At 38.8% G+C, this 27,157-nt stretch overlaps 2 protein-coding genes and 1 long non-coding RNA gene across 3 annotated transcripts; 1 reads left to right on the plus strand and 2 right to left on the minus strand.

Moving 5' to 3' along the window:
- On the minus strand, positions 1–1,699 carry LOC128321032 (uncharacterized). Its single transcript, XR_008304616.1, has 3 exons — positions 904–1,699; positions 225–395; positions 1–102 (listed from the first exon to the last, which is right to left on the minus strand). It is a non-coding gene; the product is annotated as an uncharacterized LOC128321032 (long non-coding RNA).
- Positions 1,700–6,246: 4,547 nt separating this feature from the next.
- Positions 6,247–8,833, plus strand: LOC128321030 (lysozyme C-like). The gene is made up of 4 exons (XM_053241539.1): positions 6,247–6,464; positions 7,476–7,634; positions 7,820–7,895; positions 8,544–8,833. Exons 1-4 carry the CDS (start codon positions 6,338–6,340, stop codon positions 8,608–8,610), a joined length of 429 nt encoding a protein of 142 aa, XP_053097514.1. The 5' UTR covers positions 6,247–6,337; the 3' UTR covers positions 8,611–8,833.
- A 2,375-nt stretch (positions 8,834–11,208) lies between these two features.
- Positions 11,209–22,859, minus strand: pdzph1 (PDZ and pleckstrin homology domains 1). The gene is made up of 13 exons (XM_053241484.1): positions 22,745–22,859; positions 21,621–21,707; positions 18,096–20,141; positions 17,791–17,955; positions 17,112–17,282; positions 16,888–16,989; positions 16,693–16,803; positions 15,936–16,114; positions 15,609–15,766; positions 15,094–15,136; positions 14,508–14,694; positions 13,930–14,065; positions 11,209–12,354 (listed from the first exon to the last, which is right to left on the minus strand). The coding sequence occupies exons 2-13, from the start codon at positions 21,676–21,678 to the stop codon at positions 12,255–12,257; spliced, it is 3,456 nt and encodes a 1,151-aa protein (XP_053097459.1). The 5' UTR covers positions 21,679–21,707; positions 22,745–22,859; the 3' UTR covers positions 11,209–12,254.
- Positions 22,860–27,157: the final 4,298 nt, after the last annotated feature.

The following is a 27,157-nucleotide window of genomic DNA, read 5'->3' on the forward strand; positions in this document are numbered from 1 at the left end:
TTGTGTCAACTTCTGTCACAATAATTGGTTTGGAATACTGAATTCTGAACCCCCACGGATATTCTCCCATTCCTTTGCTGATTTTCACAGTTCGTTCACGAACTTAAAAAAACATAATAAATTTCAGTACATTATTAAGACTATTTTATCTCATATAGAAAAATTTGGCCTAAAGCTCATGTAGGGAAAACTGCCGTAATGATTCATCACTTATTAGTGTTCACCTGCTATAGGTCGAGGGCGGTTACTAAGGCATTGTATCGTTTCATTTGGATTGGAGTCATCTCCCCGATAAATCCATGATGCTGAGTGGAACGTCTCAGTATAAAAACCTCTCTCTTCAATGTCTCGGAGTGTCATGTCAACTGAGCGGGTGTCCTCAGAATTCATGGTGTCTGCCCAAAAAAAAAAGAAAAAAAAGAAAAAACACCTTATAATAATGCCTTTTTTTTAATAGAAATAATGTTATACAGTGAAAGTCTTGTTGGTGGACTATTCGTTTGTTAGTTCATTTGTTAATTCCAATGTGGAAGACAAAAAATTTGAATGGCAATTTTTGTCTGAGTATGTTTCCTCCAGGTTCTCAGCATCCAGAAACATGCCAGTAGGTGGACTGTCTACTCTAAATTGCCCATAGGGGCGAATGATTGTGTGTATGTGTGTGCGCCGTGATGAACTGTTGACCCATTCAGGGTGTTTTCCTGCCTCACACCCAGTGTTCCTGGAATAGGCTCTGGATCCACCATGACCCTGACCAGGATAAAATGGTTACTGAAAATGAATGAATAAAAGAATCCTCATGCATGCATTATTAAGTTTGCCTGAGTCTTCCCGGATCTCTGCTGACCACTGTAGGTTTGTGATTATGTACAGACTCTCTGTCGACTTTTATAACATTATCACCTGATTCGTCAGTGATGTTGCTAGTCATGGAACTCTCTTCTGTAGAACCCCACTGTCTGCTCTCCTTGAACAGCCTGCGTTTCTTTGCCCAGTGGTCTGAGGTTTCTTCAGAATCTTTGGGAATACTGTCTCCAGGCTTCAGGTGCTCCTTGACCTTTGCTGAGGCTATAAAAGCAAAATACAGAATAATAACAGCACTGTCTTCACAGTTTGCACAAATAGAGATATTCAGACAGAAGTCTAGAGGAATTCATGTCACAAGTCAGGGTTAGTTTGCCACTTGTGTGTCTGATAAAGTTCTGTACCTGTTCTATTCAGAAGTTTTTCTGTTTGGCTACAGGCCTTAGCTGACTGTGAGGAGGTACGTCTTGCTCGTGTGTGGGAGAGCTGTTTGTGTTCCTCCACATCTACATGTTGTCTCTGGTCCTCAAGGAGTTTTGTTGGAGACACAGAAGTTGGTTCTGTTGCTGCTTGATGGTTTTGTACAATGTCTTCACTCATAGAGTAATTGTGCAGAGATCTCTGCTCATATCCCCCTATAACGGTACTTTTTTGGGTGCTAACAGCTTCTTGCCTCTCATTTATTTGTGCTTTAGATCCTTTGTGGAACCCATCGGAAATGCACTCTTCTAAGCTGCAAACCAAAGGTGGGGTCACATGGATAAGCAGATTCTTCTGATGGGTGTCATCAGTTAGAGCTACTGGACTCTCCACCTCCATCATGTCTTCATCAAAGCCACTTTCATTCACCTCACTCTTTTCCAGTGGGTCTACTGAGGAACTCTCCTGATCAGTTCTGTCCCCACATATCTGATCAGCAACCTCTGCTGGCTCTACTTGTTCGTGTTGGCACTTTGGAAAGACATCTTCCGAAGTCTTGTCAAACACTGTTGGATAAAATGGGTTTTTTGTTGAGCTGTATGCTTTGATGGTGTAAGCACCACAGAAGGAGCTTGAGCTTGGTTGGGAACTGGTGCTGCTGAAGGAATTGTGATTCTTTCTTTCAGAAATGCCTACTTTCTCATTCTCTAGATGGTATCTAGCGGCATTCTCTGCCTGACAGAGTAGTGACTGCATGAAAAATGAGGAGAGTGTGCCAGAAGAAAAAGACCCTCTGCATGAGCTTTTGCTTTCTTCATTGTGACCTGAGTGATACCCCACTCCTGGGTAAGTTCTGCGCCTTTTTCTTGGTACGTCGGTGTAACTACTTGATTGAGAATTGGTGCTGTTGTTATGCATTTGGATATTCCCTTTATGGTTGTGACTTACTGATGCCGATGATCTCAAGAAGGTTTTTTGAGCATCAAGTTCATAAGGTTGAGTACAGCGAGCCGTTTTATCTGTCCTTGGTATTGAATACTGGCAACTTGACACCAAATCTTTTGGGTCATGCTGAGGGTCCTCCTGTTCTTTGAACACATTACTGTCATTTATATGACAGGACACTACATTCTTTGTGAGGTCCTGTAGTATATCACTTTCCTTATCAGCAAACCTGGGTGGAGGTGGAATATCCCATAACGTCTCGTTGCTATGACTGCCGGGTTGTGATAACCGTCTGTGTGGCAGCCAGAACCCATAAGGTGATGAACATGTAGATGATCCATCCACCAGTGTGAAATCAGTGTCTGTGTGTCCAGCAGTGTGAGGTCTGCAGAAGTGATCTTTGCAGCAGCTTTTACAGCAGTCCATCTCTTCTTGGCTGCTTAATGAGCTTGGATTTCTTGATGAATCGTTATTTGTCTTCAGTTCTGTCATGACTTTAAATCTGACATTTTCACAGTGTTTGCCATTTTGTTTATATTTTCTTGTACATTGATTCGATGAATAAGGATGGATAAAATATTCTCTGTTTGGCGTTTGAAGTTTCTGGCTCTCCTTTTCCTTCTCATTTTGCAGAATTAAAGTGGTCTTGACATTAGAGTTATCTGACTGTACCATCTCGCTGATCTCTAGTCTCATATCTGAGCTCATGTATTTAACTTTGGATGCTGTGACTTCTGTCATAATGCTGGCTGGTTCTTCTGCTGTAAACTCATCTGATCTCTGAAATACAATTTTTGGAGGAGACCTTCCAAAGTCATTGAGTGTCACTGAATGTGTGATTGTTAGCTTCCTGTCCTCATGCACTTGCACTGTAATGTTGGTTTTTTCCTTTTTATAGCCATCGTTTTCCTGTCCAAATGCCATCTCCTTGCTAGAAGTTTCAGTCTCCTTTTCCTCTTCATCTGACAAAAAGATTTCTTTGCAAAATGAGTCTGTCTCTCCCTTTTCAGTGGTATGGTCTTCCTTAACCACATAATCCAAGGGACTCTTGATGTTTTTTTGAAAACTGTATGACGAGACGGTCTCTGTAGGCACATGAAAATGTAAAAGGAATTACATCCAAATACAAGTAATGATATGAGAAATATTGAATTTCTAATTTACAGTTCGCAAAATAGCTGTACTGCGCCCAAGAGCGGTAGCAGCAGCTGTAGTGTATTTACACATGAGTATTTTGAGTACATTTAACCCTATACCACAGTCGTGTTTATATTTCCAGTTGTCCATATACAGTGCGTTTCATATGTATTCACTCCCTTGAACTCTTCCATATTTCCACACTTAATTGGAATTTTGTCTTTTCTTTTACACAATATGTCTAACATTTGAACATGCATAATATTTGGGCTGAATACTTATACAAGGCAATGTAAGGAGGAGAAAGGCCTACCACATGTGACAGACTGATATTTTTGTCTGATTTCCCCCCCCCAATTTTGTAGGACGGTATGTCTGCAGATTTGAAAGTTGCATCTTGTAAGAAGGTCACTTCAGTTATAATTGAATATTACTGAATAAAAATTGAATGAGATTCGACCATGAATTTGACCTATGTTTTAGATGAACTCAAAATTGCTGCCTCCATTTTTCCGTAAGAAGAGTAATAAGAAGTTCAGGAGCAAAATGTTTTGCAACAAGAGCTGCAAAAGCATTTTAATTTTGGCAAAGCTAGAGCACAACTAATTACCTACACATGACTAAATACCATTTTGTTTTTAGCATTAGATTTATAAAGAATAAAGAGCATAAATAACAGAAAAGCTAAATGTTGAAAACCATCTTGAATCAACTGTCAAGAATCAAACTTGGCAGGTACAATTACGCCACAAAATTCACCTACTTATACTATGCACTAAAAGTATGTACTCTTTTTTGTGAAGAAAAAGTACATACTTTTGAGTGTGTAACAAAAGAGTATTCAAGTACTGGGACATACTAACACGTCATGTACCAGAAGAGAATGTTGTTGTCTGGTTAAACACACTGTCACCGTAAACAGACTCCTCGTTGCATTTCAGCTTTTCTTCATTCTTTATTCCTTATATAATTTATACTATATCATTTAATTTACCATTCCCTTCATTTATTTTTCTACATTTCATTTTCTCCTCTCTAAAATGCGTCCTTGAATTTGCCAAAGCAAACCATCACAAAACTCCTCCCTCATGCAAGAGTTGCTGAAACAGTGTCCGTGGATCCACGAAAATCTGCCAGAAATAGTAGACCATCTGGGTACCTTTGGGATCCTCATTTCAACATACTACGATTTGGGACACACTAATTCTAATCTTGGAAACTATTTAGGACGGATAGTAGGCGAATTAAGATGCAGCATTGTGTATGTGGCCAACCTTACTAAAGTTTCATGTCCTACAGCTAGCTCATTCATGTTAATAGGTTAGATTAGATTCCCTGTCCCTGCTAATCCTGTGTCCAGGCATTTGCTTCACGACAACATGTGACTCAGACAGTCTTTACAGGATTATCATCCACACCCTGCCCAGGAGCCACATATAGACCAGCACTCACGTTTCATGCTGCAGGAGCTCTTCCTCCTCCGACTGTTCCTCCTCCTCCTTTTACTCATTCTGCTGTGTGAAGTACCATCAGATATCACTACAGTAAAAATCACCATGATGACTTTTTTTTTAATACACATTTTTGCTCAAAGGTTTGACTGATTTATTAAAGTAGTACACTGTTAATAATCAGCTTTTGGTGAAAGTAAGAGTAATTAATGGAGTCTCAACAACACTGAAAAATATACACTCGTTTACATTTGTTACAGTAATATGAACATGTTTAAATTTGTATAGGAGTAAGCAGCATGTACTGCAAAAAGTCTAAGTAGGATTCCTTTTATCAGCATCAAAGTAACACAACATGGAATATTCAGACAAATTATGACCAGCCGTTGACATGAACTACAGCCCAGATTACAGCTTGTCTAGTACTTGAGTACAGTGTAATGTTTTTACTGTATACTGTAAAGCCTAAAGAATAAGTAAACTGACAATATGATGTATTCACATACAATACTTATTCACACATAATCAAGTTTTAAGTTATTAACTCCCCCTATATGTATAAACTAATTAACCCTTTAGGATGCTTGTAGGCTGATTGGCATGTCTAAATTGAGTGAATGGGTGTGTGCGTGCGCGTGTGATTGTGCCCTGCGATGGACTGGCACCCCGTCCAGGGTGTCCCCTGATTTTTGCTCCCCGTGACCCTGTGTATGATAAGCAGCACAGAAAATGGATGGATGGATGGATTTCCACTAGAATCAGGGGATTAAGCTTTGAAGTCTGGATGATAGAGGGCGTTCATGTGAACTATTCATGTGAGCTAAACACAGTTTGATAGAAGATAAATGATTTGGTAAATATTCATGAATTTCCAAACACACTTATATATCATAATTCACCTTTGTTTGTGTTAGTGACAGCACTCTCACTATTGTGAATGGGTTCAAGTTCACCTAACAGGATTTAGATCTTTATAGTGACAGCATTTAAAGCAAAGAAATAATGCAGTGAAATATCAGTGTAAGTGAAAGATTAAATAATGGAGCCTCTTTAAAAGACAGCACATGCTTTTAGAGAAATCTGCAGGTTATTAGTTGAGTTAAGGCTATGTTCTGCATGATTTTATGTTCCGTCTTGATGGTTTTCAATTGCTTCAGGTAAAGAAATGAAAAGAAAAAAAAAAAACTGAATAATTCTAACCACATTTTAGACTTCCTCCTTCCTTACTGGCTAAGAAGTGTAGCCATTTCATGCAGTAAATTAAATGTGTCACTTTCCTGCATACAAATATGCCATATTATATGTTTTTAAGCTTTATATGTTTGTATGTATGTGTAGTTTGTAATTAGAGGGATAATACTTTTAGAGCTTTGCGTTAATGGCTTAGGCAAAGGCAACACTTATAAAAAAAAATGAAGGCAAGAGTGCAACAGCAATGTGCAAGCAACTGTGAATAAATGTATCCAGTATCACAGGGGAAAAACTTCCTCATATGACCCGTATATAACTGAGAAGTGCAGAGCAGAGAACAAAGAACACACAGAATTCTTCACAGTTATTAGGTCTCAGACTGAAGAACAATGAAGGCTTTGGTGTTCCTTCTGCTCCTGGCAGTTGTAACTGCTAAACGCTATGAACGGTGTGAGCTGGCAAGAGCCATGAAAGCAAATGGCATGGATGGATATCAGGGCATCAGTCTAGCTAACTGTGAGTAAACTGGTATTTTAACATACTATACAGTACGTCTTTTCATTGTGCAGAGGAAGCCATTGCAGATAAGGATGTTGCAGAAGTTATCGTTAAAGTAGATGTATTAATATGAATAGGATACTATACAATACAGTATGCATTAATACAGAAGAGTATGTGTGATGGTGCAGCAGGTAGCATTGCCGCCTCACAGCTCCAGGGTCCAAGGATTGATCCTGCACTCGGGTTCCTGTCTGTGTGGAGTTTCGCATGTTCTTCCTGTATCCATATGGTTTCCTCCTACCTTCCAAAAACATGCCAGTAAGTGGACTGACTAAGATAAATTGTCCTTGGTATGAATATGTGTGTGCATAGTGCCATGCAATTGACTGGTGTCCCATCCAGGGCGTGTTCTTGGCTCATGCCCAGTGGTCCTAGGATAGGCTTTGGATCAACCATGACCATGAAAGGCTAAAGCAGTTACTAAGAGTGAGAAAGTATGATACCATCAGTCATGAGTGCAGAGAATGTTTTATTGAGCTACACAAATTACTCCATTTTATCTATTCTTGTAACTGCTTTACACGGTCAAAATCACAGTGGATCCTGAGTCTATCCTGTGAACACTGGGCGTGACATATGAATACACCCTGGATGGAACGCCAGTCCACTGCACACACACATTCACACCAAGAGACAATTTACTTGCTATGTCTCAGAAGGTGGTAGGAAACTGGAAAACCCAGAGGAAGAACAGAAGAAACTAGTACCAAGTTATTTTTATGCAAAATAACTTGCAGCTAGAGCATCACACTTCCTCTTTGGAAAAGGCAGGGATTCAAACTGACATGCGTGAATAATATGATGTTATGTACCGAATGTCAGAATTTGAAAAAGTCTCAGAATAATATGCATTTTTTCAAAAGTAACTTGTCTTCATTCTAAAAAAAGTCTTTTTTTTATGTTTGTAGTACAGTGGTTGCATTAAGTTAAACTTATATACGTGTATGAATGCTGAATATTTTTTAGGGGTTTGCTTGGCTAAACACGAGTCTAACTACAACACCGGAGCCATCAATAACAACTCTGATGGATCAACAGACTATGGAATTTTCCAGATAAACAACCGTTGGTGGTGCAGCAATGGGAAATTCCCTAGCTCTAACGGGTGTAAAATCTCCTGTAGTCGTAAGAAACTTTTCATAGATCTATCCTTCAAATTAAGATCTTGAAATGATAAGATTCTGAAAATCCCGTAATTTTTAGATGTGAGCTATAAAGTTTTGAGCCTTGATCTTGGAAATCTCACCACTAAAACAGTGAAGTTGTGCAAAGGCTCATGTAGTTGTCCTAACACTTGCTTTCTCAAACAGAGCTTCTTACCGATAACATCTCACAAGCTGCTCAGTGTGCCAAGACCATAGTGAGACAGCAGGGCATTACTGCATGGTAAGACTACCTCATCAATTTAATGCATGTATGGAGGACTGTTTAATTATACAGTGGGGACTAAAAGTCTGAACCCATTAGTGAAAATGCTTCTGTCTGGCATTCTTTTTCAATATAACACAAATGTTTTCAATGCAAATGATATGATCAGTAATAACTTGAGTGAAAAGTAGAATCTTTAGATATATTTACATCAGTTTCAAATTTTTCTTAGTATTTGCTATGTCCCCTTTTTGCTTTAATGACAGTGTGCACTCGAGCTGACACAGACTCCACAAGTTTGTGTAAAATCTTATGGTCCATGTTAGATCAAATCCATCAGTCTGTCATCTGAACACATGCTTCAATATAAGGGATAAGAAAATCTCATGGAAAATATGACCTTTTGTACACAGAAGTTAACATGGTCAGTATCACAAATTTGCTTACATTTAAATAGTGATGGAGAAATTGTGCAACATCTTGAATATTGAACAGTGTAGATGTTGCACGTCATATATTTGCTGCAGAAGTTTCAAAATTCTAAAACTTTATTTCCAGTTAAAGAAAAACAACAAATCCCAGATTTTCAACGTGGTCTCAGACTTTTGGACCCCACTGTATGTATATGATTTATACATTTATTTATCTTACTTTTTTTTTTTGCAGGGTGGCATGGCGTACATACTGCAAGGATCGTGATTTAAGCTCTTACACTGCAGGCTGTGGAGTTTAAACAAAATCATGAAATGACAAATGCATCACTTTTATGTTTAATATAATCAAAGCAAATCAGTGGAAATGATTATATATTAATAGCGCATTAAGAAACCAAATCATCTGGTAGATCATAGACACAAATGCTCTAATTACTCATAATCTGCATTGAGCTCATTAAAGTTTATGTATACCTTCTAGCAATATCAACAATGCACAAATAAAGCATCTTAATACAGCAACATATGTATTTATTCATTTGGTTGTTTGCTTGTCTATTTATAATATTTCATTACAAGTCATTTATACACTGTATTACATGGTATAAGGCTGAAAGAAAATGACATACAAAATATTTGTAAAAGAAAAAAACACTCTACAAAGTAGCAAATTTGTATGAAAGGACACAATAAAAATGTAAGATAAACACTGACGCCTCGCATACAACACCTAAACTAAACACAGCGTATACTACAGTACTGCCTGATTGCACAGAACCATAGCTATGGGTAAAAGCCACATAGACACTGATAGAGGAACAGACAGGGGTTTCACTCAGGATTTGTGAGACTATACAGCCTATATTGCCCATAATACTACGATTTTAAAGAACTGAAAACACTATTGTACAATAAATGAATCACCCTTCTGTAATATTTTATATTATCCATTCATAATAATACCAGACTGGTACACTATATGGCCAAAGGTTTGTGGACACCTGACCATCACATTCATATGTGCTTGTTGAACATCCCAGTCCAGATTTATTTTCCCTTTGCTGTTATAATAACCTCCACTCTCTGGGAAGGCTTTCCGCTAGATTTTGGACCGTGGCCGTGGGGATTTGCTCATTCAGCCACAAGAGCATTAGTGAGGGCGAGCACTGATGGTGAGGAGGCCTGTCAGTGTTCCAAATTTTCCCAAAGGTGTTCATGGCTCTGTGCAGACGACTCGAAATCTTCCACTCCAACTTTGTCAAACCATGTCTTCATGGAGCTCGCACTGTACATGCCTAAAATGTCTTCTAAAAATGAAATCTGGGCCAGTATTTTCTGACTCTGTTTCTGGATATTTGTATGCTGGGAAAACAGCAAGAGGATGAGGGTTGGGAATCATTAATCTAGGAAACTGGACTTGTGCAGTAAACTTGAACACATCACCACCCATCTGAGGAGCTTTATTAGTTCTAATGAGTGGCATCTTCAGGCTTAAAATATATTGTATAATCAGTCACTGTCTGCTTACGGAACAACTCCCGTATTGATTTAAATATTGAGCCACATGCAAAATGCCTTGAAATCATGTGTAAGGAAAAGATAGTGACCAGACACTTGATTGGCAAAAATAATGCAGAAAGTGGAAGTGAGAAAATAGACAAGAAAACCCCACATTGTATGATTCTATTTGGGACAAAAAACACATACATGCAATTTCTAACCATAGTGTTGGATCGCTTTTTAATCCACAGGACAAAGCAGTGCAAATGTATACACCATAGGAACACCTATACACCTGCACATTCATGCAGTTATCTAATCAGCCAATCAAGTGGCAGCAGCACAATGCAAAATATCATGCAGATACAGGTCAAGAGCTTCAGTTAATGTTCACATCAACATCAGAATGGGGAAAAAGTGTGTTCTCTGTGTCTACAACAGCAGAAGACCACATGACCTGTCAGCCAAGAACAGGAACCTGAGGCTACCATGGGCACAGACTCACACAAACTGGACAGATGAAGATTAGGAAGAAAATCACCTGGTCCTTTTCCAGTCTTCAGCTGTCCAGTTTGGGTGAGCCCGAATGTGGTGTTCTGCTATTGTAGCCCATCCACCTCAGGGTTTGATGTGTTGTGCGTTCTGAGATGCCTTTCTGCTCACCATGGTTGTAAAGAGTGATAGTTTTAGTTACTACAGACTTCTTGTCAGCTCAGATCAGTCTGGTCATTCTCCTCTGATCTCTCTCAACAAGGCGTTTCAGCCTGCAGACCCTCCGCACACAGGATGTTTTTTGCACAATTTTGTGTGAAATCTAGAGACTGTTGTGTGTGAAATTCCCATGAGATCAGCAGTTTCTGTAATACACAATCCAGCCCATCTGGCACCAACAATCAGGCCATGGTTAAAGTCACAGAGATCACATTTTTTCCCCACTCTGATGTTTGATGTGAACATTAACTGAAGCTTATGACCTGTATCCGTGTAATTTTATGCATTGTCCTGCTGCCACATGATTGGCTGATTGGATAAATGAGCAGGTGTACAGATGTTTAAAGTGGACGGTGAGTGTATTTATTTCTATACTTCTTTGTGTACAGGGGCATTGTCATGCTGGAACAGGTTTGGGCCCTTTAGTTCCAGTGAGGGGAAATCTTCATGCTACAGCATACTAAGACATTCTATACAAACAAAAGCTTGGGGAAGAACCACATATGGGTGTGATGGTCAGGTGATGGTCAGGTGTCCACAAACTGTTAACCATATAGTGTCTGTATAAAGAAACATATGGCAGAAGATACAAAGTTTATAAGTAAACTCACAAATTATAAAAGACCTTTCTTTGAAAACATGTCATGTAACTTGTTTTAAAAACAAACAAACAAGCAAGCAAGCAAACAAACAAAAAAAACCCTAATACTTTGTACTCCATAAGTGTAATACTTTGATACAGTAAATAGTGGGCTTAGGTGGGAAGATGGGGCTGTAGCTCCCTCTAGTGGCGGCTGCATAAACATTAAACATTAAACATTAACATAAATTAGGTTAAAGCATTGTTTTATATTTAACGAAGGTAAGCGGATATTTATATTTAAATGTATATTTTTTATTCAGTAACTGTGTTGAGGGAAAGGTATAATTTGAACAATAGTTTGGCCAACCAAGGACGCTCGGGCTAATGGCTCCCACACATTTGGCAAGCAAAAACCGCAAACAGCAATCAGAGAAAAATATCGTTCCCCCACTAGTAATATTTCAAAGACAACTAAAATTAGTGACAAAAACAATAGAGGACGAGGATGAAAACAACAAAAATGGCGAACCTGGAGCAGCCACTGCAGTGGGACTCGCGCGAGCCCTCAGAGTTTGTTTACACAGCACCTGTAATAGCAGGTAAGCTAACTGTAACGAGTTTGTTAGTAACACTGCCCCCGTTTCAGTACCTGTGTGTGTGTGTGTGTGTGTGTGTGAGAGAGAGAGAGAGAGAGAGAGAGAGCTACTACATACCTAAACCCCACTAGGGAAGTGACTTGGCTTCCCATCTGTTTCTTTGAGCCGTTTGCTAACAGGGACTAATTCCTCAGCTATATGGCTGAGAGAGAATGTACAGAAAATGTTAAGGACCAACAGAGAGGTTTTAAAATTACATTTTTTGAAAAACAAATTATTTTAAAGGTTACCAGAACATTAGGAGAACTTTCTCCAAACCATGGCAGGTTACCGCAAGGTTGTTAAACGTTATGGGAACGTTAGGGTATCATTGCCCTAACCATAACACGCAAGTGTTATGTTTCTGTAAAGAAAACTTTCCTGAACAAGACTGAGCTATAACAGGTCAGAAACTCGGAGTGTTGTGGGAATCAAAAACAAACTTTCCCCAGAACATTCTGGGAATGAGTGGTTCCACATCAGGACTGGGGCCCACCAGTTGATGGATCCTGGTTTACATTTTGGTTTCCTCAGGAGGGCGACTCATGTAGTCTTGAAGTGCCTGATGCAAAGGCAGCCATTTTCCTATAGATGTCTTTATCGCCGCGATCCACCTGTTCACAACAAATAAGAAAGTAATGTAATGTTAGGTGACAGAAGAGCACCATTTTATTTTACTGTTAAAAGTATGTACGTATGTACACATTATCACAACGTGTAAATTTAAATTACACTATAGGGCCAAAAGTTGGTGGACACCTGACCATCACATTCATATGCGCTTTTGAACATCACATTCCAAATTTAGTCCTCATTTGCTGTGGTGATTTGTCCATTCAGCCATAAGAGCATTAGTGAGGTCAGGCACTGATGTCCAATGAGGAGGTCTGTTGCGCAGTTGGCGTTCCAGTTCATCCCAAAGGTGTTCAGTGGGGTTGAGGTCAGGGCTCTGTGCAGGACACTCGAGTTCTTCCACTCCATCCTTGGCAAACCTTAGCAGCATCCGAATATCCCTACTACCCTGCTATACAGTAGGTGAAAAGCAGTACGCCAAAGGAGTAGCATGTCCCAATTCTCAGTATTCATAAAACAGTAGGCGAGAAATACGCAGATGACCTACTGCTTCCGCCGTGATTCTGCAGTATGGAACCAATGGATACTGCGCTATCCCATAAGGCAATGGGACTGGTGCGGAAGAGCTGTCAGAATCAAAAATGGCGGAAGGCAGCGGCTCTTTTCAACTGTAAGTGCTATAGGTATTAAACGTTGCTCCTTGTGGTTAAACCGTACTTGTTTGACAAAACCTGAGTAAATTGTTAACTTGTTGAAGGTTTAAACAAGAAAAACCAGGTGCGGTGCAGGTGCTCTAATCTGGCAGGCTCTTTAAGTTTTTGACGTCGTAGGTCACATGACAATGCCAACATGGCGATTGTAGTATGTCCAGACTGATCAGTACATACTGTATCAATAGCCGAGCAGTAGGTACTGTCACCGCGTGCGAATTCGGATGCATGGCATGTCTTTACAGACCTCACTTTGTGCACAGGGGCATTGTCATGCTGGAACAGGTTTGGGCCCCTTAGTTCCAGTGAAGGGAAATCTTAATGCTACAGCATACAAAGCCATCCTATACCACTGAAAGTTAGAGGAAGGCCCACATATGGGTGTGATGGTCAGGTGTCCACAAACGTTTGGCTATATAGTGTCTGTACTTACGAGCACGCAATTGCATATGTGTAACAAGTACTGTTACAACTCAGCAAGTTGTGCAGTCATGTATTTGTAACTACTGTCTCCAAATTTGTGGTGTATTCTCACACCCAAAAAGGCAGTCTATGAGTTCCACACATTTTTCTAAGTGGTCGGTTTTGTTGTAATTTATTAGCATGTGCGCAGTACTAACTTCATAGTGATTAGATTATTGCATGCTACTTATGCTGTACTTCACAGCCATAGTACATGATGTACTTTGCTTTATGTGAATATGACTATCGTCTGAAGATGAGAATTTTCTAATAGTTACATGTCAGCTTCACACCCCTGTAGTTGAAAACGTTGATAAATGAATTTAACATTTCACTGATGCATGCAGCATGTACAATGACCAAATCATTAAGTATCCATATTTACATAAGGTTAAGTATAATGCAGATAGTTTGTAATTGTTTTAATGTAGTTTTTTTGGGTACCTTTTGTTTTCATTGACATTTTCAGCACAGAAGTAGAACACTTTGAACTCTTCTGATGGGGGTTTGAGCTCAATAGTGGACCTCTTGAATCCTAGAGGTTGTTCCTTCACTGTGTAGCCATGCAGGTAGATCCCACCTGTGTATCACAGCCGACAAACAGCATGACTTAACATATACACAAAACTGACGCTGCATTGCCTTCTAAAACCTGGTTAATAAGATTAGTTATTTGACTACTTCCTGTGGTGCATCATCTACATGGTTGCAGATTTGTCCCACAAGTTATGTAAGTTTTAAGTTTTTTTTAACAGCAAGAGAAAGAATTTTAATAATAAAAAAAAAAGGTTAGCATTGACAAATTGCTGTGGTATAAGAGGAATAAAACTCTCCAGAGCATGCTGTAGATATAATCCACACCACCCCACTTCACACTGCCGTTGATTATTTTCCTACAACAGCACACTCCAGTGTGTTGTATACATTATTACTGTTAACGGTTTACAGTGGATATTAAAATATGTATCCTCATTCCCTATACTGTAATTTCATGGATTACGTATGGGTTAGAAGTGACATACCAACTGCATACGTTGATCGTATGCTGGCGTAGAAGTAAAGGCATCCGTCCTTTAGGATGCAGTAGTGCTGCACCCAGGAGTCCTTGTTTCTGTCCAGCAAGTTTAGAAGGCCGAGGCACTCGGGGTTCTTCACAGCCAGAGGAGGCAGGTTTGAGTTGTGGCGTGTCACGTCCACCCACACGTGATTCTGCAACATGAGTCACCACCATTACAGTCCTTACTGTTACCATGACAGCACTAGTGAGGACATTTGCTGACTGTAAAACAGCCATTAAGCCGTGTTATGTGTGCCAGTGTTGTTCAGTTTTCTGATTATACAGTATGGTCAGATTAACTAATATTGGGGTTTTGTGCTGGTCCATTAGGCCATTCTCCAAAATCAGATCCATTTCGATATTTAACAGTGGAGAACAAATGCACTACTTATTTGTCATTTTGTCAGTAGATCTGTTGATGGAATGATATCCTATTATTATCAGTATAGTATATTTGGAAGTCTACTTTGTCTAGATCTTATCACGGATATCTTGACTATTGCACATAAATGTAGATACTTTCCAGATTTTTTCCAGCTCAAAGGTTTTACCTGCGTAATGGGGTGAACTGCTCGTTCCAAAACTTCCAACCACCTAAAAAAAAGGAAAGAAAGGATATAAAGAAACAAGAGAAAGCAACATATTTCTCAGAATAACTGTAAGAAAGGAAATAAGAAGAAGAAAGCCTTTATTGTCACAGTATCACAATTACAATACACTGAAAATCTTTTCTTTGCATATCCTAACTTAGGAAGCTGGGGTCAGACTGCAGGGTCAGCCAAGATAGAGCACAACCTTCTGCTCAGTACCTCAGAGCCTTAACCACTGTTGGAAAAGGACATGCTGCACATCTGTTTTTTTCAGCATCAGATTTCATTAAAGGAGTACAAATAATACATTTCTGGTTTAAGGAATATTCATGGCAATATTAATGGTAAATATTTAATAAGGAATGAATTTTAAAAGGAAACAGGGAAGGGCGAATTGATACTCACTATCAGAGAGAGGTATTTTAATATAATGATCTGATACGAATTTCACTGTTTCTTAATAAGTAAATGGTCACCTTCGCATTTCTTGGTTTGACGTAGCACAGAAGTAGTAAACACGATTTCCAGCAACAGGAGAACATCTGAACACAAATGGCTTCCCCAGACTGGTGTCAGCTTCCACCACTGCACCTTCCAGCCGCATAGATCCCAAAGCATGGCTCTTTCCTTCATCCTAACACACACACACACACACACACACACACACACAGAAATGCAGCTCAGTTCTGGATACACTGGTAAAGTCCACATTCTCACCCACCTCTTATAGTTCATTCTCAAAATTATTGCTTTTTATAAAGTCTATGTAGAGACAGTCAATTAGAGAAGAAAAATAAACTCACTCTTTTGTTTTTGTAGTAGTAAAGGCAGCAGTCATGTCTGAGCACAAACCACCTCTTCCTCCAGCCTTTGAGCAAACTGGACTGTGTGCGTTTGTGCAGGTAGCCTCGACACGCAGGCTTCGGTGTATTTGGGGTACGACCGATATCCGAGCCAATGGTCAGAATCAGGAGATCAGGGCCTGTTTGACATGTCACATAGATTAAAGAGAAAAAACATAACCTGTATAGGTTTTCTAAGGTAAATAATTAACTGATCATTGTTTGCTGGTCACATCAGCACTCAGGGTTTCCTGTCCTATATATAGCTCCTGTCCTATATATATCTCCGCTGTTAGTCTTTGTGAATTCTTGCATTTCTGAGCATTCTCTGTAAATATAGTGTTCCATGGTTTATTGAGGTCATTTTCTGTCTTATGGTAAAAGGTTTTTGGATTATGTCTGCTTTTTTTCTTCTTGTTCCACTCGGCTCTTTGATCTCTGGATTTGTTCTTTGTCTCTTTTTGGATCTCACTGCCTGTCTCTGCTTACTCGCTTACTAAAAATGTAAAATTAGTATCAGAAGATACAGATTTTTAGGTGTATAGATGAGTTCCATGCTGTATCGTCCCAATTTCAGCAAGTTTAAAATAACACAACAGTAGTAGTCAAGAAAAGATTTTGGCCTGAGGCGCACTTTCAACTAGAGCTTTAATAAATCCTTGCCACCATGTTGATAATCCGAGCATGGCCAGATGTAGTGTCTGTAAGCCTGCCATACCTTGCCGAGCGAGATCAACTGCCTCTGAGTGTGGCACACCCGTGACATCGGTACCATTAACTGCCAGCACATAGTCTCCAACTTTTAACCCTGCCTCCTCTGCCGCTCCATCTGCAACCAGCAGGAAAAATGTGTCGTAGTAACAGTGTGATCTTGATATGTATGCTATTTATGCTATTTATCTGGTCCACTTACTTGTGTCAACTTCTGTCACAATAATTGGTTTGGAATACTGAATTCTGAACCCCCACGGATATTCTCCCATTCCTTTGCTGATTTTCACAGTTCGTTCACGAACTTAAAAAAACATAATAAATTTCAGTACATTATTAAGACTATTTTATCTCATATAGAAAAATTTGGCCTAAAGCTCATGTAGGGAAAACTGCCGTAATGATTCATCACTTATTAGTGTTCACCTGCTATAGGTCGAGGGCGGTTACTAAGGCATTGTATCGTTTCATTTGGATTGGAGTCATCTCCCCGATAAATCCATGATGCTGAGTGGAACGTCTCAGTATAAAAACCTCTCTCTTCAATGTCTCGGAGTGTCATGTCAACTGAGCGGGTGTCCTCAGAATTCATGGTGTCTGCCCAAAAAAAAAAGAAAAAAAAGAAAAAACACCTTATAATAATGCCTTTTTTTTAATAGAAATAATGTTATACAGTGAAAGTCTTGTTGGTGGACTATTCGTTTGTTAGTTCATTTGTTAATTCCAATGTGGAAGACAAAAAATTTGAATGGCAATTTTTGTCTGAGTATGTTTCCTCCAGGTTCTCAGCATCCAGAAACATGCCAGTAGGTGGACTGGCTACTCTAAATTGCCCATAGGGGCGAATGATTGTGTGTATGTGTGTGCGCCGTGATGAACTGTTGACCCATTCAGGGTGTTTTCCTGCCTCACACCCAGTGTTCCTGGAATAGGCTCTGGATCCACCATGACCCTGACCAGGATAAAATGGTTACTGAAAATGAATGAATAAAAGAATCCTCATGCATGCATTATTAAGTTTGCCTGAGTCTTCCCGGATCTCTGCTGACCACTGTAGGTTTGTGATTATGTACAGACTCTCTGTCGACTTTTATAACATTATCACCTGATTCGTCAGTGATGTTGCTAGTCATGGAACTCTCTTCTGTAGAACCCCACTGTCTGCTCTCCTTGAACAGCCTGCGTTTCTTTGCCCAGTGGTCTGAGGTTTCTTCAGAATCTTTGGGAATACTGTCTCCAGGCTTCAGGTGCTCCTTGACCTTTGCTGAGGCTATAAAAGCAAAATACAGAATAATAACAGCACTGTCTTCACAGTTTGCACAAATAGAGATATTCAGACAGAAGTCTAGAGGAATTCATGTCACAAGTCAGGGTTAGTTTGCCACTTGTGTGTCTGATAAAGTTCTGTACCTGTTCTATTCAGACGTTTTTCTGTTTGGCTACAGGCCTTAGCTGACTGTGAGGAGGTACGTCTTGCTCGTGTGTGGGAGAGCTGTTTGTGTTCCTCCACATCTACATGTTGTCTCTGGTCCTCAAGGAGTTTTGTTGGAGACACAGAAGTTGGTTCTGTTGCTGCTTGATGGTTTTGTACAATGTCTTCACTCATAGAGTAATTGTGCAGAGATCTCTGCTCATATCCCCCTATAACGGTACTTTTTTGGGTGCTAACAGCTTCTTGCCTCTCATTTATTTGTGCTTTAGATCCTTTGTGGAACCCATCGGAAATGCACTCTTCTAAGCTGCAAACCAAAGGTGGGGTCACATGGATAAGCAGATTCTTCTGATGGGTGTCATCAGTTAGAGCTACTGGACTCTCCACCTCCATCATGTCTTCATCAAAGCCACTTTCATTCACCTCACTCTTTTCCAGTGGGTCTACTGAGGAACTCTCCTGATCAGTTCTGTCCCCACATATCTGATCAGCAACCTCTGCTGGCTCTACTTGTTCGTGTTGGCACTTTGGAAAGACATCTTCCGAAGTCTTGTCAAACACTGTTGGATAAAATGGGTTTTTTGTTGAGCTGTATGCTTTGATGGTGTAAGCACCACAGAAGGAGCTTGAGCTTGGTTGGGAACTGGTGCTGCTGAAGGAATTGTGATTCTTTCTTTCAGAAATGCCTACTTTCTCATTCTCTAGATGGTATCTAGCGGCATTCTCTGCCTGACAGAGTAGTGACTGCATGAAAAATGAGGAGAGTGTGCCAGAGGAAAAAGACCCTCTGCATGAGCTTTTGCTTTCTTCATTGTGACCTGAGTGATACCCCACTCCTGGGTAAGTTCTGCGCCTTTTTCTTGGTACGTCGGTGTAACTACTTGATTGAGAATTGGTGCTGTTGTTATGCATTTGGATATTCCCTTTATGGTTGTGACTTACTGATGCCGATGATCTCAAGAAGGTTTTTTGAGCATCAAGTTCATAAGGTTGAGTACAGCGAGCCGTTTTATCTGTCCTTGGTATTGAATACTGGCAACTTGACACCAAATCTTTTGGGTCATGCTGAGGGTCCTCCTGTTCTTTGAACACATTACTGTCATTTATATGACAGGACACTACATTCTTTGTGAGGTCCTGTAGTATATCACTTTCCTTATCAGCAAACCTGGGTGGAGGTGGAATGTCCCATAACGTCTCGTTGCTATGACTGCCGGGTTGTGATAACCGTCTGTGTGGCAGCCAGAACCCATAAGGTGATGAACATGTAGATGATCCATCCACCAGTGTGAAATCAGTGTCTGTGTGTCCAGCAGTGTGAGGTCTGCAGAAGTGATCTTTGCAGCAGCTTTTACAGCAGTCCATCTCTTCTTGGCTGCTTAATGAGCTTGGATTTCTTGATGAATCGTTATTTGTCTTCAGTTCTGTCATGACTTTAAATCTGACATTTTCACAGTGTTTGCCATTTTGTTTATATTTTCTTGTACATTGATTCGATGAATAAGGATGGATAAAATATTCTCTGTTTGGCGTTTGAAGTTTCTGGCTCTCCTTTTCCTTCTCATTTTGCAGAATTAAAGTGGTCTTGACATTAGAGTTATCTGACTGTACCATCTCGCTGATCTCTAGTCTCATATCTGAGCTCATGTATTTAACTTTGGATGCTGTGACTTCTATCATAATGCTGGCTGGTTCTTCTGCTGTAAACTCATCTGATCTCTGAAATACAATTTTTGGAGGAGACCTTCCAAAGTCATTGAGTGTCACTGAATGTGTGATTGTTAGCTTCCTGTCCTCATGCACTTGCACTGTAATGTTGGTTTTTTCCTTTTTATAGCCATCGTTTTCCTGTCCAAATGCCATCTCCTTGCTAGAAGTTTCAGTCTCCTTTTCCTCTTCATCTGACAAAAAGATTTCTTTGCAAAATGAGTCTGTCTCTCCCTTTTCAGTGGTATGGTCTTCCTTAACCACATAATCCAAGGGACTCTTGATGTTTTTTTGAAAACTGTATGACGAGACGGTCTCTGTAGGCACATGAAAATGTAAAAGGAATTACATCCAAATACAAGTAATGATATGAGAAATATTGAATTTCTAATTTACAGTTCGCAAAATAGCTGTACTGCGCCCAAGAGCGGTAGCAGCAGCTGTAGTGTATTTACACATGAGTATTTTGAGTACATTTAACCCTATACCACAGTCGTGTTTATATTTCCAGTTGTCCATATACAGTGCGTTTCATATGTATTCACTCCCTTGAACTCTTCCATATTTCCACACTTAATTGGAATTTTGTCTTTTCTTTTACACAATATGTCTAACATTTGAACATGCATAATATTTGGGCTGAATACTTATACAAGGCAATGTAAGGAGGAGAAAGGCCTACCACATGTGACAGACTGATTTTTTTGTCTGATTTTTTTCCCCCCAATTTTGTAGGACGGTATGTCTGCAGATTGTAAGAAGGTCACTTCAGTTATAATTGAATATTACTGAATAAAAATTGAATGAGATTCGACCATGAATTTGACCTATGTTTTAGATGAACTCAAAATTGCTGCCTCCATTTTTCCGTAAGAAGAGTAATAAGAAGTTCAGGAGCAAAATGTTTTGCAACAAGAGCTGCAAAAGGATTTCAATTTTGGCAAAGCTAGAGCACAACTAATTACCTACACATGACTAAATACCATTTTGTTTTTAGCATTAGATTTATAAAGAATAAAGAGCATAAATAACAGAAAAGCTAAATGTTGAAAACCATCTTGAATCAACTGTCAAGAATCAAACTCGGCAGGTACAATTACGCCACAAAATTCACCTACTTATACTATGCACTAAAAGTATGTACTCTTTTTTGTGAAGAAAAAGTACATACTTTTCAGTGTGTAACAAAAGAGTATTCAAGTACTGGGACATACTAACACGTCATGTACCAGAAGAGAATGTTGTGGTCTGGTTAAGCACTCTGTCACCGTAAACAGACTCCTCGTTGCATTTCAGCTTTTCTTCATTCTTTATTCCTTATATAATTTATACTATATAATTTAATTTACCATTCCCTTCATTTATTTTTCTACATTTCATTTTCTCCTCTCTAAAATGCGTCCTTGAATTTGCCGAAGCAAACCATCACAAAACTCCTCCCTCATGCAAGAGTTGCTGAAACAGTGTCCGTGGATCCACGAAAATCTGCCAGAAATAGTAGACCATCTGGGTACCTTTGGGATCCTCATTTCAACATACTACGATTTGGGACACACTAATTCTAATCTTGGATACTATTTAGGATGGATAGTAGGCAAATGAAGATGCAGCAGTGTGTATTACTAAAGTTTCATGTCCTACAGCTAGCTCATTCATGTTAATAGGTTAGATTAGATTCCCTGTCCCTGCTAATCCTGTGTCCAGGCATTTGCTTCACGACAACATGTGACTCAGACAGTCTTTACAGGATTATCATCCACACCCTGCCCAGGAGCCACATATAGACCAGCACTCACGTTTCATGCTGCAGGAGCTCTTCCTCCTCCGACTGTTCCTCCTCCTCCTTTTACTCATTCTGCTGTGTGAAGTACCATCAGATATCACTACAATAAAAATCACCATGATGACTTTTTTTTTAATACACATTTTTGCTCAAAGGTTTGACTGATTTATTAAAGTAGTACACTGTTAATAATCAGCTTTTGGTGAAAGTAAGAGTAATTAATGGAGTCTCAACAACACTGAAAAATATACACTCGTTTACATTTGTTACAGTAATATGAACATGTTTAAATTTGTATAGGAGTAAGCAGCATGTACTGCAAAAAGTCTAAGTAGGATTCCTTTTATCAGCATCAAAGTAACACAACATGGAATATTCAGACAAATTATGACCAGCCGTTGACATGAACTACAGCCCAGATTACAGCTTGTCTAGTACTTGAGAACAGAGTAATGTTTTTACTGTATACTGTAAAGCCTAAAGAATAACTAAACTGACAATATGATGTATTCACATACAATACTTATTCACACAAAATATTAATAACTTAATCATTCTGGTATTCTTTGCTCCACAAAGACTAATGTTTAATGTTATAATAAATGATCAAATAGACTTTGCAATTCCATTTTCAGTTTGGCAGCTAATTTGGCAAACTGAATTTTGTATTCAGTGATATGCACTCAAATGGGAAATGCAGGTCCAACTACAATACTAAATTATAATTTTCTTATTAGCATTAGACTTTCCATATGCTGTCACAGTATTAGCATATTGTAGATTTATTGTTGACTTTCATGACTAATTATATATGGTAACGACACACTGACAATATTCACATTCTTATTCACACAATATATATTAACTTTAAAATTTCTGTATTCTTTGCTCAACAAAGACAGAGTTTTCACGGCAAAATTCCTTGGACTGTGTCATGTGTTAAAATGTTTAAAATCCATAATTTTTTAAAGATTAAATTAAATATTCCCTTTCTGATTTCTGCCTTTTTTTTTTTTTTTTTTTTTTACTTTCCACACCTCTATTTCCTGTCAAGACAAATGTGCTTCCTCAAAATTATCACATCAGCAATATAACCTTGCAATCTAATAACAACTCCAAACAAATATATTGTCTTACCTTAAGGATACACCAATCCAGTCAGTCCAGTCTTATCTCCTTTGAAAAAAAAAAAGGTTTGGCAAAGGTAATATTTTATATAAAGAAGCAGCATTACCTTTCATCTAGACACTGCTCCACTTCTTATTGTTCTATTTCTGCACTAAAGACGTGAAGCAGCTTAATGGCTCTAATCCTATGGACTACATGTGATGTCACGTTTGCCTGTTTATTCACTGCTTGTATGAAGCAGTCTAAGTAGCACTGAATGGATCTCTCTCTTTTCCCATAAGGCCAAAAAAAAAAAAAAAAAATTAGAATTAGATATTCTAAAGTTTGTGCATCCAAATGGTTGATTGAAGAAAACAGCAGGGTACACAAAAACATATGCATATGAGATCATTAAAAAGTATCAATTAAATTCTGCAAGGGAAAGTTCAATGTTGGTGTATATTTCTTTCATAAACATTAAGCAGCTTTGGATATGTCAAATTAAAAATGGTAGAAAATTCTTATAGTAACAGTGGCATGGTATATTGTATTTTATAACATATTGTATGTTATATATTGATTACATATGTATTAGATCAGAATAATGATATATTTACCCAGCAGCTAACCTTTTGAGAGTTTGAAGGTTTAGGTAGATAGATTTTGCCGAGATAAAAACTCAGCTTTGTTGTTTCATTGGGATTGATTTAATACCCCCACATTTATCAAAGAACCTAACAAGGAGTGAAGAACCTTCTGTTTTCTGGGTGAGTCCAGGATTTGTGTCCCACTGATGTGACACTTACAAATTTATATTTTCCCCAGTCTCAGCCCACTATAACTACACTTCACCTGGAAATATAATCATACTTACAAATATTATTCTTGCAATAATATGTGAATGTATTTACCATCTCAGGCTTGATTTTCCATGAGTTGTCCATTATAGATTATAAGAAATTTATATTTTAGTGTCCCACAACATTCATCCTGTTACCTGAACACATTCACCCCTATGAAATATTTCCATTATTCCACAAGTCACCGTTTCAACAGGAAGGTCCATCATCTGAATTCACAGAGATTATGGAAAGAAGAAAAGTAAGTTATCTCATTCCTTTTCTTTATTTTAAGTGATATTGTGATATTGACTGATGAAGTCACTTTGAAAGTACGACCCTGTTACCCAATTTATTTACTGAAAGTAAATTATTAATATTAAAAATTAATCTTAATTTCATTATTAGAATGTTCTTATTGTTCAGCATCCATCAGCATGAATGCTGGTTAAACACAGTTTATGTATTATGCTAAAGTAGTTACCTTTAACCACTTTTACTCATCTAAGAGCGAAATGCAGCCATTGTCTGCAAAGAATTTTTGTATGGTTTGCTTTTTTTTTTTTTATTACAAAGGCTAAATGGCACCATGCTTGTGAAATAACACACTGAGCTACTTAGATAATTAGGCACCTTGCTACCAATCAACTTTAGGACCGTTGGCAAGTGTTGCTAGTTAACCATTTTATGTGTGGATACAAACGAAATGTAATAAAATTATTTATTATTTGCAAATTTTTCATGGAAGATGTTCTGATGTTTCATCAGAACACTCCAAACATGCACTGTGTACTAGGCATATTCTGCAATGGCACACAGATACCTTGTACTTGGTGTGCCCAGATGTTAGCACTGGCAGAGAGACCACAATACACTGTTTTATACTAGCTTACTACTGGACATACTTTGATCAACAATAGCAAACTGGTTGATCATAACCAGTAATGATTTTATATATTGTCCACTAGATGGCGTGAAAAATTCAAGCATTGTGGCCTGTGGCTCTAAGGACAGTCTGGCGCCTTTTGTGCATGTCACGTTAGTCCACACTATATGCTAAAGCTGTTCCGCCATGCAACATCTGCTTGTGTCAACCCAGTTCACTCAGTCAGACCTTCTGCTTAATCACCTGCCCACCTTTCAGTTAGACCTAATGTTATACAACAAATTACACAATGAAACAAAAGAAGTCTTTTTAATATACTGATGCATGATAGGCAGTGTGTTGAGAGACTGAGAGAAAGAGAGAGAGAGAGAGAGAGAGAGAGAGAAACAGATGGAGGACACTTCGTCCTTCATGTGACAGATAAGATCTGCTCTGCATCAGACCCATGTCTCCGCTTGTATAAATAGATGTGAGAATTTATTGGTCTGCATCTTTGCAAAAGCAACCAGACCAATAAACTAGACTTTCGTACACAGAGCTTGTCCTTGTTGTGGCTAATGGATGTGACCTACACTGTGAACTGTCAACTGGTGTCCGGCATGATCAAGTCAGCTGAGGATCAGTAAAGACCTCAGACCTTCTCCATATGGCATGCACAATAAGCTAAGAGACACTGCTGTGACAATACGAGGATGTCGTGTGTTTGGCAGCAGGCTTTGGTTCTGATTTTTATTATGCACACATACTGAAATTCTGCTTTGACAAAACTACTCAATTTTTTATTAATAAGACTTAATTTGATTTGAAATAAAAAATGCAGTCAGCAGTATACTTCCTGTATTGGTGAGGTATAAAATGCTGACCTCTTAATCCAGGGATTGTGGTTTGTGAGTTCAAATCCCAGGACAGACAGAGAGCCATGAGAAGATCTTATAGCAAGGCTGTTAACCTTCAGCAGTTCTTGGATTAAATTCTGCCTCACTTGTACAAAAGTGTCTACCAAAATGAATAAATGTAATGATACTTTATTCTAAGCTAGGGTCTGTGATGTGGAAACACAACCTATCATTATCAAAGTTATTATATTTATTATTGATGTTTTTAAAAATATATATTTAGTCTATTTGACTGGTCACTTGAATTGAATCGATTTCAGTAGGCCTGCAAATACTGACAACTTGAACCTAGATGTCCTGTCAGTGAACATGTCAGCAATAAAAAGCATCATGGCTGCAATAAATATAGCCAAAATCTCATTATATGCATTTATATCCTGAGCCTAATGTTTGAATAGTTGGATTATGTTCTTAGGGCATCCAGGAACTTTTTATTCTCAATTCAATCAACTTTTATTCATCACTTTTTACAGTAGACTTCAGCAGCTTCGCAGAAATCTGGATATAGATTTAGATCCCTAATGAGCTAGGCAGAGGCAGCAGTAGCAAAAAAGGAAAATCTCCCTGAGATGACATGAGGGAAAAACCTTGAGAGGAACCAGACTCAAAAGGGAACCCGTCCTCTTCTGGGTGACACTGGATAGTGATATTATAAATTGCTCTTCTACAACTGTATACTATAGAGTCAAACAGTACTTAGTCTGTTGAAGTGTGAGCATATTGTGAATAAGAGTCTTGGAATGAGCACAGGACAGTCTGATTATAGCAGCAGCTCTTATGTACAAAACTACAACATCCATGTGAGATTAACCACTGAAGGGTGAGACTTGGGCATAAACTGCTTTGAGGAGGTGTGATCTTTTGGATATTCATACACAGCAACAAAAGGTGAGACGCAAGTGCAGAAGCTCCAAGCAGAAGTCAAACATCAGGATAAATCAGCCAGAGGGTGAGAAGAGCTTCAGCAGAGCCTTTGCAGGGATGCCTGGCTGCAAAATATTGTGAACCCCAGCTTTATTACAGTATACAGGAATTGTTATATTGTGTATTATACAGTCATTGTCCTGGTAACATTGTGCATCTATAGTGATGGTAGCATAGGGGTGAAGTGGCAGTCAGTGTGTCTTATAGCCAAAAGAGCAATGACTGTATAGCATTACGAAACATAGTGCTTATGCACACAGAAGACCTTCATCATATTCTTCGGTTTCACTAAGATTGCATCCTTTGATTTATTTGATATCACATTGCAAAAAGACCGAATTATCCTCGAAGTTCAAGAGAAGATGCATCAGAAAATACTTGAGCTGAAGAGTTGAAGGAATTATATTCATGTTAAACTGAAGGAGCCCTGAGGGAGCTTATTTTTTGCAGCCTAACAGCAGGGAAAAATCACTTTGACACTCCACATGAGGCAGAATTCATTCTAAAAAGGTGAGTGAGAAGCGAGGGACTTGTCTAAACCACTAGATACTCATTTTGACGAAAAACTTTCTTGTCTTTTCACAGAGAAGCAGCATGAAATTTTCCTCATGAAATCACACGTCACTGATTCTACAGCACTTCAGTTAAGAGCGCTGCTATTTTTATCTCTGTGCTACATTATTCAGAAGATTATTAAGCCTAAGTCACTGTATGAATCCTTTCTTTTTCTATCAGTGCCTGTTCTGTGGTTTATAGTAAGCTAGTTGTATACACTGTAAGCTGTATAGTGTGCTTCCAGTAGTAGACGTTTGTGTGGTATGTGCAGTCATGTCATGTAGTTTTGTGTTATTATCGAATGCTAATTGCACAAAGCGATCAAAAGGAAGAAATAAAGTGG

The sequence above is a fragment of the Pangasianodon hypophthalmus genome, chromosome 17, assembly GCF_027358585.1.
Source record: "Pangasianodon hypophthalmus isolate fPanHyp1 chromosome 17, fPanHyp1.pri, whole genome shotgun sequence".
In the NCBI taxonomy this organism is placed as follows: Eukaryota; Metazoa; Chordata; class Actinopteri; order Siluriformes; family Pangasiidae; genus Pangasianodon; species Pangasianodon hypophthalmus.

Excerpts from the sequence above, each read along its gene's own strand:
- pdzph1 (XM_053241484.1), bottom strand. The coding sequence starts at position 21,678 with ATGAGTAAAAGGAGGAGGAGGAACAGTCGGAGGAGGAAGAGCTCCTGC. Across the intron at positions 16,115-16,692 it reads AGTTGATCTCGCTCGGCAAG|GCCCTGATCTCCTGATTCTG; the intron begins GTATGGCAGGCT and ends CATGTCAAACAG. Across the intron at positions 15,767-15,935 it reads ACTACTACAAAAACAAAAGA|GATGAAGGAAAGAGCCATGC; the intron begins GTGAGTTTATTT and ends TGTGTGTGTTAG.
- LOC128321030 (XM_053241539.1), top strand. The coding sequence starts at position 6,338 with ATGAAGGCTTTGGTGTTCCTTCTGCTCCTGGCAGTTGTAACTGCTAAA. Across the intron at positions 7,635-7,819 it reads GTGTAAAATCTCCTGTAGTC|AGCTTCTTACCGATAACATC; the intron begins GTAAGAAACTTT and ends TTTCTCAAACAG. Across the intron at positions 7,896-8,543 it reads CAGCAGGGCATTACTGCATG|GGTGGCATGGCGTACATACT; the intron begins GTAAGACTACCT and ends TTTTTTTTGCAG.